We start from the raw sequence: 18,649 nt of genomic DNA on the forward strand, positions 1-18,649 counted from the left end.
GTTAGACAGGTGTGGTGGCTCACACCTGTAATCCCAGCACTTTGGGAGGGAGAACCTGAAAGACAGAGGTTACAGTGAGCTGAGATCACACCACTGTACTCCAGTCTGGGCGACAAGAGCAAAACACCATTTCAAAAAAAAAAAAAAAAAGAATGCTGCCCAAGCCCTGCTTGATACTATCATCTCAAAACCTTCCTTAATAAAATGTAATATTCTATATATAGTATGTTTCAGCAAAATCAGTAATTTTATACCAGACTCAGAAACAAGTATTGGTATTTTAGTTTTACTAGTGAAACAAGAAAAATGTTTTTCCATTCATATTAAATCATTTTTAAGATGTAATCATTCTGGCTGGGCACGGTGGCTCACGTCTGTAATCCCAACACTTGGGGAGGCCGAGGTGGGCAAATCACAAGGTCAGGAGATCAAGACCATCCTGGCCAACATAGTTAAACCCCATCTCTACTAAAAATACTAAAATTAGCTGAGCATGGTGGCACGTGCCTGTTGCCCCAGCTACTCAGGAGGCTGAGGAAGAAGACTAGCTTGAACCCAGGAGGCGGATGTTTCAGTGAGCTGAGATTGCGCCACTGCACTCCAGCCTGGCAACAGAACAAGACTCCATCTCAAAAGACAAATAAAAAAAAATATATATATATATACGTATATACGTATATATATATATAATCATTCTTAGGTAGACAACTTGAGTTTCTCACAAATAGCACCAGGATGTCCTGATGGTACGACAAACACAGGTCTGGGAGACCTAAGACCAAGGGCCCTGCTTTTCTATTTCCTAATTGTGTCACCTTGAAAGATGTAAAACCGGCCAGGCACAGTGGCTCACACCTGTAATCCCAGCACTTTGGGAGGCTGAGGTGGGGGAATCACAAGGTCAGGAGTTCGAGACCACCCTGGCCAATATGGTGAAACCCCATCTCTACTAAAAATACAAAAATTAGTTGGGCATGGTGGTGGGCACCTGTAATCCCAGATACACAGGAGGCTGAGGCAGAACTGTTTGAACCTGGGAAGTAGAGGTTGCAGTGAGCTGAGATCACACCATTGCACTCCAGCCTGAGAGACAGGGGAAGATTCAGTCTCCAAAAAAAAAAAAAAAAGTTATAAAACCTTCCTGAGCTTCAGTTTCTTTTCTATAAATTTGGACAATAATATTCACCTTGCCTTTATGTGAGGATACAATCATCAAGAAAAGCACTTTGAAAACAATAAACCCTCAAGAGTAGTTTTGAGTGAGGAATGATAGGTGAATTCTACCTTTTTCTTTTTTTTCCTTTTATTCTTGCATATGCAATAGAATTCTACCTTTTTCTATATGTTTTCTATACTTTTGAAATATTCTAAGTGTACCATAACTACTTTTTATTAGAAAATCAATGGAAGACCGGGTATAGTGGCTAACACCTGTAACACCAGCACTTTAGGAGGCCACAGTGGGTGGAAAGCCTAGCTCAGGAGTTTGAGACCAGCCTGGGCAACATGGTGAAACCCCATCTCTATCAAAACTACAAAAAACTAGCCAGGTGTTGTGGCACGAGCCTGTGCTCCCAGCTACTTGGGAGGCTGAGGTGGGAGGATCTCTTGAGCCCAGTAGGCAGAGGTGGCAGTGAGACAAGACCAGGCCACTGCACTCCAGCCTGGGTAACAGTGAGACCCGCCTCAAAAAAAACAAAAAAAGCAATGAAACATTTATTTTTATTTATTCATTTATTTTGAAACAGGGTCAGCTGCGCGAGGTGGCTCACACCTATAATCCCAACACTTCAGGAGGCCAAGGCGGGCAATCACCTGAGGTCAGGAGTTTAAGACTAGCCTGACCAAATAGAGAAACCCATCTCTACTAAAAACACAAAATTAGCTGGGCATGGTGGTGCATGGTGGGTGGGAGGCTGAGGCAGGAGAACTGCTTGAACTTGGGAGAGGGAGGTTGCAGTGAGCTGAGATGGTGCCATTTCACTCCAGCGTGGACAACAAAAGCAAAACTCCATCGCAAAAAAAAAAGAACTGCACTTTACTACTTTACATGCAGGTCTCAGAAATTCTTCTCAACAAGAGTGTTCACTGATGGCTTTAATGACCAGTTGACAATGTAAGAAGGCAAAAACTTCCACCACAGAAGATGACAGAGAGCCACATTTACATATGAAGCCCTTTGAAGTAGGAAAAATTAATTTTTGAACTATCAAAATGATACAAACTTTCACCTTATCTAGCCTTTTTTGTCAAGGGAACAACAATAAGTTTTAAGTTCTATTTAAACCCTATGAGGATTCTGTTTTAAAAATCTGACTCTCATTTTCTGCTTAAAATGAATTATCTCCAATAATTCTTTGTATTCTTACTTTCCATTTTTTTTCTATCCCCTCAACCCCTTCTCAAAGACTCTTAGAAGAAAGGAATAGGATAGGCTGAACTGAAGGGAAAAAAACAAAAACAAAACCTAAGACAATATTCATAAATGTTTTAAGTATCCATAATACTTACTTCAGTTGTCTATTTAATTCTTCAACATAATTCTTTTGGTCTAATATGGCAGCAATTTGAACATTCCTAAATGAGGAAAAAAGTAGCTTTGTGCTAGTTGAAAAGGTATTTATTAAGTGCAAAAAAACCTAAATCATCTAAAATTATTATAAAACTAAAACAGTAAAGCATTGTCTTGCCTTTAAAATAAAACATAAGAATAACAGTAAGCTGTGTACTAAGTAATTATAACCTTTGTTGAACAAATTACTTGCTAATAATACACTTAACAATACCATTAGTGTATTTTTAATTTAAACATAATTAGAGCCGGCACAGTGGCTCACGCCTGTAATTGCAGCATTTTGGGAGACCGAGGCAGGTGTATCACTTGAGTCCAGGAGTTCAAGACCAGTATGGCCAATGTGGTAAAACCCTGTCTCTACTAAAAATACAAAAATTAGCTGGGTGCGGTGGTGGGAGTCTGTAATTCCAGCTACTGGGGAGGCTGAGGCAGGAGAATCGCTTGAACCCGGGAGGCAGCGGTTGAAGAGAGCTAAGATCATGCCACTGCACTCCAGCCTGGGTAACAGAGCAAGATTCTGTCTCAAAAAAAAAAAAAAAAAACATAATTAGATCTTGAAGTAAATCAGTATTTGCAAACTTGTGAATAATTAGCTTCTATCTCTTTTATTCCAAAAAACACCTATTAAGATGGGTTTCAGTAATTTACAGGTATGACCAAAGGTTCCATTTCATACTATTAATAAAACCTCCTTCTCCCAGGTGATTTTCCATAATCTGCTTTCTAAAGCTTGTAATGGAAGTGAAAATGAAATGAAGGAGAAGTCACAGGGGAGAAAACAACAAAATAAAACCACATTGTAAATAGAAAGATCTTACAATGATTTGTAAAGAGCTATATAAAAAACTCAATATGTGAAATAACTTAGGAAAACCATACCTTTCTTTATTTCCAATATCTTCTTCATTCTTTAAATACATAGAAAAATCAATCACTCCAACCTGAAGTAAATAAAGTTTTTTTTATTTAAAGGGAAGAAAATATTTTATCAGAAGTACCTTTACTGAACATCATTCTTAATATTCCTTTAGTGTATAACAGTCCTGTTTACAACTTCAAATGATACCTGATCAAGGAGGAACTATGCAAACTAAAAACACTCCGCATTTAATACTAATCACTTTCACTTACTTGTGAGTCTAAATCCTCTCCCTTCACACAAAGATTAGCATCGATCACATTCAGGCCAACCAGCAGCCCAACAATTACTGCTCCTTCTTCTTCCATCATTAGTGCATGATACTCATAAAACTCACTGTGAAAATTTTAAAAATAAGGACTTTAAATCACAAATTTATTTCAAAAACTAAAATTTAAAATCACTGTTATCTTTCTAATCTACCTTACAGAAACGGAAGCCATCTCAGTTAGATATCTTCAAATTTACCTTTATACATCTGAATAACTTTTTAAATTTCTTAAACTTAAATGTCTCTATTGAAAAATTAAAAGGACTGAAAGAGATAAAAGAGAGAAAAAATTTTTTTGAGAGAGAGAAAAGAGAAGCAAAGAAGGATGAAAAGAAAAAGTGGTGCCAGGCACGGTGGCTCATACCTGTAATCCCAGCATTTTGGGGGGCCAAGGAGGGCAGATCACTTGAGGTCGGGAGTTTAAGACCAAGCTGGCCTACATGGTGAAACTCCGTCTCTACTTAAAATACAAAACTTAGCTGAGCATGGTGGCTTGTGCCTGTAATCCCAGCTACTTGGGAGGCTGAGGTAGCAGAATTGCTTGAACTGGGACCCAGGAGGCGGAGGTTGCAGTGAGCCGAGATTGCGCCACTGCACTCCAGCCTGGGAAATTTGATCTCAAAAAAAAAAAAAGAGTCTGGTGCGGTGGCTCAAGCCTGTAATCCCAGCACTTTGGAAGGCTGAGGCAGGTGGATCACTTGAGGTCAGGAGTTCAAGACCACCCTGGTCAACATGGTGAAACCCCATCTCTACTAAAAATACAAAAATTGCTGGGCACACTGGCATAAGCCTGTAATCCCAGCTACTTGGGAGGCTAAGACAGGAGAATTGCTCGAGCCCAGGAAGTAGAGGTTGTAGTGAGCCAAGATCGTGCCATTGCAGGCCAGCCAGGGCAAAAAAACAAGACTCCCTCTCAAAAAAACAAAAAAAAGAGGCAACACTGAGCCCTGGGACATTTCTGACTCAGACGGATATAGTGACTGCTGCTGATCTGATCATGATATATTTTATTACAGTTGAAGTTTCAATCCTAGGATTTATTAAGGCCCCTGGAATAAAGACTAAGGTAGAAAATAAACATATGAAACATGTTCAAGTCAATGCATTTGATAGATGTATTATAAATGTTCTTAATAGATAATCATCAATTAAAGACACTTTGAGGTATCTACATTCTAAAAAATGTTCAAAAAGAGTTGTGGGCTGGGCGCAGTGGCTCACGCCTATAATCCCAGCACTCTGGGAGGCCAAGGCGGGCAGATCGCGAGGTCAGGAGTTCAAGACCAGCCTGGCCAACATAGTTCACCAGTCTCTACTAAAAATACAAAAAATCAGTTACTCAGGAGGCTGAGGCAGGAGAATCACTTAAACCCGGGAGGCAGAGATTGCAGTGAGCTGAGATTGCACCACTGCACTCCAGGCTGGGAGACAGGGTCAGACTTCGTCTCAAAAAATCAAAAACAAAAACTCTAAGTCTCCTCAACATACATTCAGAAAAGTAGTTATCACTGTCTCATGCCTCCTTTAATAAGTCCCATGTACATTATTTAATCACTTTAATTATTCTTCAGAATACTGAGAAGCTGCAGGTGCTTAATATATGGTCATTCTCATTTAACAAATGGGTAAACCACAATGTAAAACCAGAGTCACAAGTAAAACCAAAACCAGGACTAAATTCTCCACAACATAAGAGAGGCACTCTTACAGAACAAAGATGAATGGAGGACTACTATGGGCCCACTCTGTTGGAGAACCGATTGCCTGCCTTGCTCTGAAAGTTTGTCTTAAATAAACATTTGGCCTTCATTTTATTTTATTTTATTTTTATGAGACAGGATCTCACTCTATCACCCAGGCTGGAGTGCAGTGACACAATCTCAGCTCACTGCAACCTCCCTCTCCCGGGTTCAAGAAATTCTCCTGCCTCAACCTCCCAAGTAGCTGAGATTATAGGCACGCACCACCACACCCAGCTAATTCTTTTCTTTTCTTTTTTTTTTTTTTTTTTTTGAGACAGAGTTTCACTCTTGTTGCCCAGGCTGGAGTACAATGGCACAATCTCGGCTCACCGCAACCACAGCCTCCTGGGTTCAAATTCTCCTGCCTCAGCTTCCCAAGTAGTTGGGATTATAGGCATGTGCCACCATGCCCAGCTAATTTTGTATTTTTAGTAGAGATGGGGTTTCTCCATGTTGGCCAGGCTGGTCTCGAACTCCTGACCCCAGGAGATCCACCCGCTTTGGTCTCCCAAAGTGCTGCAATTACAGGCATGAGCCACTACACCAGGGCTAATTTCTGTATTTTTACTAGAGATAGAGGTTTCACCACGGTGGCCAGGCTGGTCTCGAACTCCTGACTTCAAGTGATCTGCCTGCCTCGGCCTCCCACAGTGCTGGGATTACAGGTGTGGGCCACGACACCAGTCGAAATAAATGTTTGGTCTTCTATTTAAAGTGTGCCCATAATATAGCTGAGGCAATAATTTTGGATATTCAAATTCTAAAAACAAACAAACCAACCAACCTGTGGAATTAAAACCCCAAATTCCAACACAAATTTTTATCCATAGAATTAACCATAATTCAGAAAAATAAAACTAACTTAGAAATGTAGTTATGTATAGCAGTTTCCAGGAAGGGCAAAAGAAAAAATTTTTAAAGAGGAAGAAGTATAATATATACAAATTTCCCCATCCTGACTGATAACAAGCTTATGGTATTCATATATAAGACTAATTCCTGATCCATGTCATGCCTCCATCATGTTTCTCTGTCTCATTTTGCTCCTCCTTTTATTTTATATCATCTTATTATATTATATAGCCTTTCATATTACATCTTAAATCCTTTTTGGAAGACAGAATATAAATAAAAAATGAAAAGAACACAACTTAATAGTACTAACCTCAAAAGATCCCTCTGAATAATTAAGCAACGCAGATAATCAGCCATTTTTTTTTGCATGAGGGCTAACCGAAGCCACGCTCTTGCTCGACCCAGAGGGGTCCTAAAGAGAAGAACCAATTGGTCAGAAAACAGCTCTAGCCCAAAGATAACAGACTACATCTTCCATCTCTAGAGGTACACATTAACAAAGAAAAAGGGCATTTTTAGCATGGTTTTATTTTCATTTTTATAGCTTTAGACCATCTGTTTAAGCACACAAATCCCTGAGAGCTGGGTAAATTTGTTTCTCCTGTAGGACAGCTAGGTACTATTTTATGTCTTGGAAGAACTGACTCTATAAATGCAGCAGTGTGTTGCTTAGTGATGGGCATATATTCTGAAAATTCATGGTTAGGTGACTTCATCATGGAGTGTACATTTGCAAATGTAGATGGCATACACACCTATGCTATATAGTATAGCCTATGGGTTCCTAGGCTGCAAACCTATATAGCATGCTACTGTACTGAATGCTGTAGGCAATTGTTACACAATTATAAGTATTTGTGTATCTAAACATATCTAAACATGGAAATGGTAAAGTAAAAATAGAGTACTATAATCTTATGGGACCACCATCATTGAATGAAATGTTATGCAGTGCAGCACTGTAGTGAGAATACTATTTTTTTTTTTTTAGACACAGTCTCGCTCTGTCACCCAGGCTGGAGTGCAATGGCATGATCTCGGCTCACTGCAACCTCCCCCTTCTGGGTTCAAGCAATTCTTCTGCCTCAACCTCTTGAGTAGCCAGGATTACATGTGAGTGCCACCACACCCGGCTAATTTTTTGTATTTTTAGTAGAGACAAGGTTGCACCATGTTGGCCAGGCTGGTCTTGAACTCCTCACCTCGTGATCTGCCCGCCTCGGCCTCCCAAAGTGCTGAGATTACAGGCATAAGCCACTGCGCCTGGCCCGAGAATACTTCTGTAAGAAATATTTAGGCTGGGCACGGTGGCTCACATCTGTCATACCTATACTTTGGGAGGTCAAGGTGGGAGAATCACTTGAGCCCAGGAGTTAGAGAAGAGTTAGAGGTCAAGGTGGGAGGATCACTTGAGCCCAGGAGTTAGAAAACAGCCTGGGCAACATGGAGAGACCCTGTCTCTATTAAAAAATACATAAATAAAAATTAAAATTAAAAAATCAAAACCAAAAACCAAAACGTCAAGTGTGGTGGCATGTGCCTGTAGTCCCAGCTACTCAGGAGGCTGAGGCAGAAGGGTTGCTTGAGCCCAGTAGGCAGAGGCAACAGTGAGCAGTGACTGTATCACTGTACTTGAGCCTGGGCGACAGAGTGAGACCCTGTCTCAGAAAAAAGAAAAAAGAAAAAAAAAAGAAATATTTAGTCTGAATGGGTTTAGCCCTCTAAAAAGAAATATTAAAAATTCACCAGGCCGGGCGTAGTGGCTCACACCTGTAATCCCAGCACTTTGGGAGGCCGAGGTGGGTGAATCATGAGGTCTGGAGTTAAAGACCAGCCTGGCCAACATGGTGAAACTTCATCTCTACTAAAAATACAAAAAATAGCTAGGTGTGGTGATGGGCACCAGTAATCCCAACTACTCGGGAGGCTGAGGAAGGAGAACATTTGAACCTGGGAGGCGGAGGTTGCAGTGAGCAGAGATGGGGCCATTGCACTCCAGCCCAGGCGACATAGCGAGACTCCATCACACACACACAAAAAATCACCAATAAAGCAGCATAATTGCTTCAAAAAATAGGCAACATTATATCTGAATTTTTAAAATCATAACAAAGCTAAGAGGGTGCCAGGCTAGTAATTAAAGAGAAATCACTGTGCTGCTTGCTGGTTTTAAAATATTTATTTAATCCAGTTGCATTTAAGAAATTAAATCTCATACCTCTCTTACCCAAGTTCTTTTATTGAAAATAAAAGCAACTTTTTCTTTTTGAGATGGAGTTTCACTCTTGTTGCCCAGACTGGAGTGCAACGGCGCAATCTCGGCTCATCACAACCTCCGCCTCCCAGGTTCAAGCGATTCTCCTGCCTCAGCCTCTGGAGTAGCTGGGACTACAGGCGCGCACCACCACGCCCAGCTAATTTTTGTAATTTTAGTAGAGACAGGGTTTCACCATGTTGACCAGGATGGTCTTGATCTCTTGACCTTGTGATCCGCCCACCTCGGCCTCCAAAAGTGCTGGGATTACAGGCGTGAGCCACCGCGCCTGGCCAAAAGCAACTTTTACACCACTTTTTTTTTTTTTTTTTTAAAGAGAGTGGCATTATTCACACTTTTATATTTTCTTTTTTTCTTTCTTTTTTTTTAAAGACGAGGTTTCACCATGTTGCTCAGGCTGGTCTTGAACTCCCGACCTCAGGTGATCCACCCGCCTTGGCCTCCAAAGTGCTTGGATTACAGGCATGAGCCACCGCACCCGGCCGCCACACTTTTATATTTTCTTATACTGGAAACATTTTGGCAGATAGTTTAGGAAGAGACTTGATCTTCACTTCTAATAATCAATGAGTTACTTATAGCTTAGTATTTTAATGGACACTATCAGAAAACATGTTTTACTATTGTAGAGTTTGGCTTTTTAAAGAAACATTAACAATGAACACATATTTTCCTACTAAAATAAATCTTACGTTTTTGAGAGTTGAAATTCTGTTTCTCCCTCTTTGTTAAAAATCTCTACACCTGATATATCAAAAATATCAATTATGAATGAATATAACTTGAGGGGTTTTTTTTCAAATTTTTTTTTTTTTGTGGGGAGAGACAGAGTCTCACTTTGTCATTCAGGCTGGAGCACAGTGACGAGATCTCGGCTCACTGCAACCTCTCCCTCCCAGGTTCCAGCTATTCTCCTGCCTCAACCCTCTGAGTTGAGGGACTACAGGAGTGCACCACCACACCCAGCTAATTTTTTCGTATTTTTTTTTTTTTTTTTGAGACGGAGTTTCACTCTTGATACCCAGGCTGGAGCGCAATGGCGCGATCTCGGCTCACCGCAATCTCCGCCTCCTGGGTTCAGGCAATTCTCCTGCCTCAGCCTCCTGAGTAGCTGGGATTACAGGCATGCGCCACCGTGCCCAGCTAATTTTTTGTATTAGTAGAGACGGGGTTTCACCATGTTGACCAGGATGGTCTCGATCTCTTGACCTCGTGATCCACCCGCCTCGGCCTCCCAAAGTGCTGGGATTACAGGCTTGAGCCACCGCACCCGGCCTTTTTCGTATTTTTAGTAGACATGGGGTTTCCCCATATTGCCCAGGCTGGTCTCAAATTCCTGAGCTCAGTCAATCCACCCACTTCGGCCTTCCAAAGTGCTGGGATTAAGGGTGTGAGCCACCATGCCCAGCCACTTTATATTTAACTCTAAAAACTGGGTTTAAATCCTGCCTCTGTCACTTATTAACTGTAATTTATCTGGCGTTTATTTTTCACATCTGTACAATTATAATAATAACCTCTACCTGCAAGACTGATTTAAGCACTAAAGGAGGTAAAATACTTAACCTTATTACTCTAACACAGTGCTCAATAGCAGACACTTACTTTTATCACTCAGTTAAGTCCAATTTACAAACATTTGAATGGTGAAATAACAGCAAAAACACTACCATATTCCCCACAACATATAAAAACCCTAAATTGTAAAACTATGAGAAAACAAACTAATAACCTGACAGAAAATGCTTAACGCAAAAAAAGTTATCTCACTTACAAGAATTAAGATAAACTAAGAAAGGTCGGGCACGGTAGCTCCCGCCAGCAATTCCAGCACTGCACTTTTGAGGACAGGAGTTCAAAAGATCAGCCTGGTCAACATGGCAAAACTCCCATCTCTACCAAAAATACAAAAATTAGCCAGGCGTCGTGGTGCATGCCTATAATCCCAGCTACTTGGGAGACTGAGGCACAAGAATCACTCAAACCCGGGAGGCAGAGGTTGCAGTGAGCCGAGATTACGACACGGCACTCCAGCCTAGACAATAGGTTGAGACTCAGTCTCAAAATACAAAAACAAAAACAAAACAAAAACAAACAAAAAGATAAACAAAAGAGAACACTTACATTTTAATTACACTCGAAAGAATATAAGCACTGGCCGTTAAGTTGTGGTTCACGACTGTAATTCCAGCACTTGGGAGGCTGAGGTGGGCAGATCAAGAGGTCAAAAAAGATCAAGACCATTTCTACTAAAAATACAAAAAATTAGCCGGGCATGGTATCACCATGCCTGTAATCCCAGCTACTTGGGACACTGAGGCAGGAGAATCGCTTGAACCTGGGAGGCGGAGGTTGCAGTGAACCGAGACTGCTCCACTGCACTTCAGCCTGAGGAACAGAGTGAGATTCCATCTCAAAAAAATAAATAAATAAAATTAAATTAAATTTTTTTTTTTTTAAATCAGGAGTTCAAGACCAGCCTGGCCAACATGGTGACACCCCATCTCTACTAAAAATACAAAAATTAGCTGTGTAGTGGCGTGCGCCTGTAGTTCCAGCTACTCCAGAGGCTGAAGCAGGAGAATCGCTTGAACCTGGGAGGTGGAGGTTGCAGTGAGCCAAGATCGCTCATTGGTCTCCAGCCTGGGCAACAGAGCGAGACTCTGTCTCAAGGAAAAAAAAAAAAAATATATATATATATATATATATATACACACACACACACACACACACAGACACACACACACACACACATCATACATATGTGTATATATATATAAAAGAACTGAGCCTCAACACTTTACACCTACAAAAAATTTTCAATACTCATGAGTTCCTAGCTAGAATATTCCAACTTTTAGGATATTTTGCCTACATTTGTCTGATGAAACAGGTTGATGACACTACAGGTACCAATTTTCAGAGGAGGAGAAGTAATTTACACCAGTCCTAGGTTATATAAGTGGCTTATCTGAAAACTGGAATCTCCTGACCCTGTGCCCTAGATTCAGCCTGAATCAGTCTTTTATCAAATACTTATTGACTATCTACTACATGCAAACCAATTTAACACTCAGAAAACAAGGATGCATAATTGATATATCCTCTTAAAGCGACTTTCAATTTCCTTTAATACAAGGCAGAACACTGAGTGGTTAATTCTGATTGAAGGTGATAAGAAAAATTTCATAAAGGAAATGGGATTTTAGTTGAGCCATAATGAATGAACAGAATTTTATTAGGAGAGGATTAGAAAAAGGGGACTTAAGGCTGAGAGAAGACAGAGTGTGGCTGAGAGAAGACAATAAGCTAGAGTGTAAGGTACTCTGGAGGAACAATGAATACACTTCTGTGGCTAGGCATGAACAAGTAATAGCCCTCCTTACTTCAGACCAGGAAGATCCCGGACACTGGCTCCTATTTCTTCTGCTTCCGGATACAGCTTCTCCACCAGTTCCAAAGGGCCCCAGATGGTTTTGTTATAACTCAAAAATGATTTTCTTACTGAAAAGAAAAAAAAAACAACAACACATAATGCATACAATGTCAACATATAAAACTGTAGTATCTTCTTTTTAAATATTTAGTTTCAACATTTCTAACTTAACATACAATTATTCAGAGACTTTTCCTCTCTTTTATCACTACATATCCCAGTGAATCTGGAGCCTGTGCAAGTAGGATCCTGTTGCCCATCTGCTATTTTTTTCCACAACATAAGAAGGCACAGTGACCATCCTTTCATATCAAATATGCAGTCAGAAAATTAAAGTGAAAAATGACCGCACTCATTCTCTACCGCTACCAAAATAAAGACTGGTAGCCCTAGCTGATTAATCTTTGTAAGTTTATTAAACACAAATACTTTTTTTTTTTTTTTGCTATGTTAACCAGGCTGGTCTTGAACTCCTGGCCTCAAGCATTCCTCCCATCTCAAGTCTCCCAAGGAGCTGGGATTATAGGCATGAGCTACCACGCCCAGCCTAAGAAGTTATTTTAATTTTAAATATGAAAAATTGTGAATTTGCTTTTCCTTTTATTTTATTCTGAGATTTGGTCAATATAAAACCATGAAACTGTCATACATTTCTTTGTTATTACTGATCAGATCTCCTGCAAATACAGGGTGCCTACCATATGCATCACCCAAGGACACCCAAGATAGGCAATTTTTCCCAGGGGAGAAAACAACATGCACAAAGTAGCTTTATAATGATTCATCCAGATAAGCCTATAACTGCTAGGACACGGTTCAACATATGTTGTGAAGTAAAGGACAATACAATCTAAAAAGAGTTTAAAATTTAACTATTTTGGCCATCATTTGGGAAACTCTTTCATCAGGCTTGGGGAAAATCAAGATGCACTCCTGGGTGACAGAGTGAGACCCCATCTCAAAAAAAAAAGAAAGAAGTGTGGTTAAATAAATTATGCCATATATATACCATAAAATATTGCACAGCCATTCATTCTGATATAGATGTCTATGTAAATGGAAAGATCTCCAAGCCATATCATTACTGTTTTTTTTTTTTGAGACAGAGTCCTGCTCTGTCACTTGGGCTGGACTGCAGTGGCACAATCTTGGCTCTTGAACTCCTGACCTCGTGATCCGCCCACCTTGACCTCCCAAAGTGCTGGGATTACAGGAGTGAGCCACAGCGCCTGGCCCATATCATTACTTTAAAAACAAAAATTTTTTTTTTGAGACAGAGTCTCACTCTGTCTCCCAGACTGAAGTGCAGTGGCACGATCTCAGCTCACTGCAACCTCTGCCTCCTGGATTCAAACAATTCTCCTGCCTCAGTCTCCCAGGTAGCTGGGACTACAGGCGTGCACAACCACTGGCTAATTTTTATATTTTTAGTAGAGATGGGGTTTCACTATGCTGGTCAGGCTGATCTGGAACTCCTGACCTCAAGTGATCCTCCAGCCCCAGCTTCCCAAAGTGCTGGGATTACAGGTGTGAGCCACCGAGCTAGGCCACTGTTTTTTGTTTTTTTTTTTAAAAGAAGGAAGTTGGGCCAGACGTGGTGGCTCATGCCTGTAATCCCAGCACTTTGGGAGGCCAAGGCGGGCGGATCACAAGGTCAAGAGATCGAGACCATCCTGGCCAACATGGTGAAACCCCGTCTCTACTAAAAATACAAAAAAATTAGCTGGGTGTGGTGGCGCGCACCTATAGTCCCAGCTACTAGGGAGGCTGAGGCAGGAGAATTGCTTGAACCCGAGAGGCGGAGGTTGCAGTGAGCTGAGGTCATGCCACTGCACTCCAGCCTGGCGCCTGGTGACGGAGTGAGACTCTGTCTCAAAAAATAAATAAATAAGGCCGTGCGCGGTGGCTCACGCCTGTAATCCCAGCACTTTGGGAGGCCGAGGCGGGTGGATCACGAGGTCAAGAGATCAAGACCATCCTGGTCAACACGGTGAAACCCCGTCTCTACTAAAAATACAAAAAATTAGCTGGGCATGGTGGCGCGTGCCTGTAATCCCAGCTACTTGGGAGGCTGAGGCAGGAGAATTGCCTGAACCCGGGAGGCGGAGGTTGCGGTGAGCCGAGATCGCGCCATTGCACTCCAGCCTGGGTAACAAGAGCGAAACTCCATCTCAAAAATAAATAAATAAATAAATAATAAATAAAAATAAATAAAGAAGGACGTCGCAGAATAATACTAATAGCATGATTACAATTAGAGTAAAAGAAGAAAACAGAAACAGAAAAGGGATAAAAGAATATCTGATTCTCCCCTTTTTTTTTTTTGAGATGGAGTCTTGCTCTGTTGCCCCAGGCTGGAGTGCAATGGCACGATCTCAGCTCACTGCAACCTCTGCTTCCCAGGTTCAAGCAATTCTCCTACCCCAGCCTCCCAAGTAGCTGAGATTACAGGCAAACACCAGCACGTCTGGCTAATTTTTGTATTTTTAGTAGAGACGGGTTTCACCATGGTGGTCAGGTTGGTTTTGAATCCCTGACCTCAAAGTGATCCACCTGCCTCAACCTCCCAAAGTGCTGGGATTACAGACATCCAATTTTCTTTAGAGAGATTAATAGAAGAGAATCAATAAAACGATGTTTTGTTCTGTGTACTTCTCTGTTGTTTAATTCATGTACAAAAAGAATATACTTCTCAAAAAAAAGAAAACAAAACAAAAAAAGAATATACTTCTCTAATATTTATATATTTTAAGAAGTTGCTTTAAGTCTTTAATTAAAGAAAAAAAATAAGTACGTTAATAACATCACATAGGATTTCTCAAATTTTGATGTCAAGACTTTCTTCTTGTTTTGAAGTATTTTTTATTAAAACCAAGTTTAGGTAAATCTTTGCTTTTTTTTTTTTTTTTTTTTTTTTGAGATAGGGTCTCTTTCTGTCACCCAGGCTGGAGTACAGTGATGTAATCATGGCTCATTGAAACTTCGACCTCCTTGGGCTCAGGTGATTCTCCCTCCCATCTTAGCCTCCTGAGGAGCTGGGACCACAGGCAGATGCTGGGATTGCAGGTGTGGCCACCACACCCAGCCAGTCAAGCTTCTTTTACTCTATAATAGTCACTCTAGTGTACAACTCTTACATAGCCCTCTACACAGGTACTTATCATATGAACTAGAGACCAAAACTGAACAATTATTATAAGTAAAAGCACAGTCATTATGCAATGAATATTTTTTAATTAAATAAAAAACAAACATTTTACATGTAACAATAATTCAATATGTACTGATAGTAGAATACAATATCCTGCTATTATCATTTTCAGGGATGGCTCACATTTCTACAATAACTCCATCCAGAAGATATTTCTACATATGTTCATGTATATATCTAGGAGGTTTCTATTTCAACAATCCACTATTTCAATGCACTTGTTCAGTAGCGTTCAAACTATTAATATAAGCTCATATCAGAATTATCAGCTTTAAAATATAAAATAACTCTGTAATTGTCCTAGAAAACAGAAACCAGTTCAGACTATGTAAGTTTTAAAAATTTAAAAATCAAATATTCTGTATATAAAACATTTAACAACTAAGCATTTTCTGAAGACCATTATGAGAAACCATAATGTCCTAAGATATTTTCTCCCAAAATCAATCCACTCAATACTTTTTGGTGTATAGTAATAGTAATTATGGCCTCAAAAAAAATAGCCCATTCTGAAGGTCTTAAAATGGAAAAAGAGAGACTCTAAAATGAATTAATTTTTTTAAATTTCATGATACCTTTAAGACCATGCTTCAGACAATGTTCCATAACAACAAAGAATTGCTGCAAGGGGGGATAGTCGGAATCCAAAGTGCGGCCAAAGCTCAAAGCAGATTCAATGAGTCCTTTGATACTCAGTTTAGCCATGTTTAACAAGTTTGCTCTCTCTACAGCTGTGGGGTCTTTTGTAGCTGAAAACACAAGAAAGGAATCCAACATCATTTGTAAGACATGACAATGAAAAATATACAAACTCTTCCCTTCTCCTATAAGAACCAACAGTAGTTTGCTCTTTCTTGATTGACAAATTCTCCCCAGCTAAATTACACCCTTGATTAACTTCTCTTTATGTTTCTCACATATACTGTAGAAAATTTCCTTGCCCGATCCAGCCAAAGTTTATGAATCATTCGCAAGATCCTGCAAATTTGCGATTCTCCTGTATTTAACCTTCCTGGTACCCCTTCACAGAGAATAAGGTTTTAAAATGATCTTCTGTGGAGATAAATTTGTGGTGAGAGGCATGTTTAAGGGTCTCATGCAAAAGGTGGATAGCAGGTACTGTCTAAGGATGAATTCCAAGGCAAAAATGTTCAGAATAAACTGGCAATCAAATAAAAGGTAGTTAAAATTTTAGGATTCCAGTTAGGCGAGGTGGCTCATGCCTGTAATCCCAGCACTTTGGGAGGTTGCGGTGGGCAGATCACAAGGTCAAGAGATCAAGACCATCCTGGTCAACATGGTGAAACCCCGTCTCTACCAAAAATACAAAAATTAGCTGGGCGTGGTGGAGTGCACCTGTAGCCCCAGCTACTCGGAAGGCTGAGGCAGGAGAATCGCTTCAACCCGGGAGTTGGAGGTTGCAGTGAGCTGAGATTGTGCCACTGCACTTCAGCCTGGCAACAGAGTCTGAGACTCTGTCTCAAAACAAAAAATAAATAAAAAATCTAGGATTCCAGTGTCACCCACAACAAACATGACAGGTAAAATACACTGACAAGTAAGGAGACAGAAGCTGCCCAATTCAGTCTACACTCTGTCTGGCTTCTTCATTCTGACTGTAGTTCTGTATTGCATGACTCTTTTATTTTCAAAGAGGAATAAAAGCAGGGACCAGTTTTAAGTTAACGTTCCTCACCCTTCCACACAGCTGAGGATGCCCACATTGCCAGTTTGAATACCAAGGTAATAGATACATATTCTAAAAGGCCTGTTTTTTAATTGATACTTTTAAGACACAGTATCATCAAGCAAGATATTTTCAATTCACAAAAATATTGTCCTCCTTCCCACAAATTTTATTCTCAGTTCACTTAGAAATTCAGACATTTCCCCATCATCTGATCACTGTTGTGACTGGTGGGAATACCTTCAACAAACACAGATGACAAACAACATGTGGAAAAACAAAGCACTCAGTATCGCATTTCATAATCTCTGACAAATTTACAAGTAATCAAAGTGTTCATTTTTCCTTCGCTGAATAATAATAATAAAAAAAACCCAGAGTCCCCAATTATCTCATATTCTAGCTCTGATTTCCAGATAGCTAGGCATGAAGGCTGACACTGAATCCTAAGCAACCTAAAATGCAAACAGCCACAACTGCTATGACCAAACTGCCTGGTGGAAAAATGTCCACACACGACATTCCTTCAAATCTGCATCGTGGTCTGACTCACACATTTTTTCCGGGAGTGAAACCACTCGATGTTTCATAATGCGTGGCAACTCTCATTTTGCTTAATACAGCCCATCATAAACCGTAACCTGCGATGCGACAACCATAAAAAGGGCGTTTTGCAGCTGCTGGGAGGCAGGTCAGTGCTAGGCACCGGCAATACCCAAGCCGAGGGGCGTTCACACCGCAGCCACGCCCCGGCTGCGCTTACGGACGCGTCCGGCCGGGACGCGACCCCCAAACCCGGCCGCAGGTGCGCTAGGAGTCCAAGGGCCAGTGCCTGCCCCTTGCTCAGGCCTAGAGTCCCTTCTCTGCTTCTCCTCCTGATCCCTCCCCCAAGCAAGGCTGCCCAGAGGCCTGGGGCGCCCCCAGGACCCTCGCGGCGGGCTCACCCAGGCTCCTACGCATCGGCACTCCAGCTCTCCCGCCCACGGCGTCAGGCACCCAGGCCAAAACCTGAGGTGCGTCTTCCCTCCGCCACCCCCAAACCTGAAAAGTCATCGCCCGTCCCCGACTGCTCCCCGACACCGGAATGACACCCCGTCCGGCCCTGTCCTCGCTCCTGAACGCCGTAGGACCTGCAGCCCTTGGCCACTAAGCCCCAGAACCCTGACGGGAAGGGGCAGGAACGAGGGAGGGGGCGCGTTGCCATGACGACCCCGGGAGCCCCCGAGTCCCAGGCAGTCCCCGCCCATGCCGGACTGGGGCCCCTGTTCCGACTGGCGAACTCAGCGTCCTCCACCGCTCCCAGTCCGACCGCGGCCCTCAGCCCGGGACCAAGGACCGAGCGTTCCCTCTCGGCCCGCTCTCCTTACCCATGGCGGCGGCGGCTGCGCGGTCTCGGGCCGGGGCTCCCTGGGCCTGGCCAGCAGCTCCCTCCAGGCGCTTGGCGGTCGCCACCGCATCTGCAGCCAGGCCCACTGCGACCCACAGCGCCCCCGGCGGTGGGAGGACGCCCGGGCGGCCCCAGGGGGAGCGGCGCCCCGAGTGGGGCGGGGACCCACGGAGCCTGCAGTGGGCCGGAGAGCAAGCCCGCCCTCTCTGAGCCTGTCGCATCTGCTGGGACCGCGAGGAGAAGGAAACGAACCTGAGACCATGAGTGTGAGGAGCCAGTGTGCTGGGCCCT

General features: G+C 42.0%; 1 protein-coding gene across 6 annotated transcripts in view; it reads right to left on the reverse strand.

The window, feature by feature from the left end:
• Positions 1 to 18,391, reverse strand: part of RUFY2 (RUN and FYVE domain containing 2) — a 59,220-nt gene extending 40,829 nt beyond the window's left edge. Inside the window, exons 1-7 of one of the 6 annotated variants that reach the window (XM_012451409.2) lie at positions 18,339 to 18,391; positions 15,860 to 16,033; positions 12,024 to 12,141; positions 6,673 to 6,774; positions 3,707 to 3,830; positions 3,455 to 3,516; positions 2,512 to 2,577 (exon numbers count right to left, since the gene is read on the reverse strand). In XM_012451409.2, coding sequence (XP_012306832.2) covers positions 2,512 to 2,577; positions 3,455 to 3,516; positions 3,707 to 3,830; positions 6,673 to 6,774; positions 12,024 to 12,141; positions 15,860 to 16,033; positions 18,339 to 18,342 — 650 coding nt within the window. In that variant the 5' untranslated portion in view covers positions 18,343 to 18,391. The other 5 variants (XM_021672819.2, XM_012451405.2, XM_064374178.1 and 2 more) reach the window with 5 other exon arrangements.
• Positions 18,392 to 18,649: the final 258 nt, after the last annotated feature.

Source organism: Aotus nancymaae, unplaced genomic scaffold (assembly GCF_030222135.1).
Source record: "Aotus nancymaae isolate 86718 unplaced genomic scaffold, 86718_ANA_hifiasm-v0.15.2.pri h1tg000010l, whole genome shotgun sequence".
Classification (NCBI taxonomy): domain Eukaryota; kingdom Metazoa; phylum Chordata; class Mammalia; order Primates; family Aotidae; genus Aotus; species Aotus nancymaae.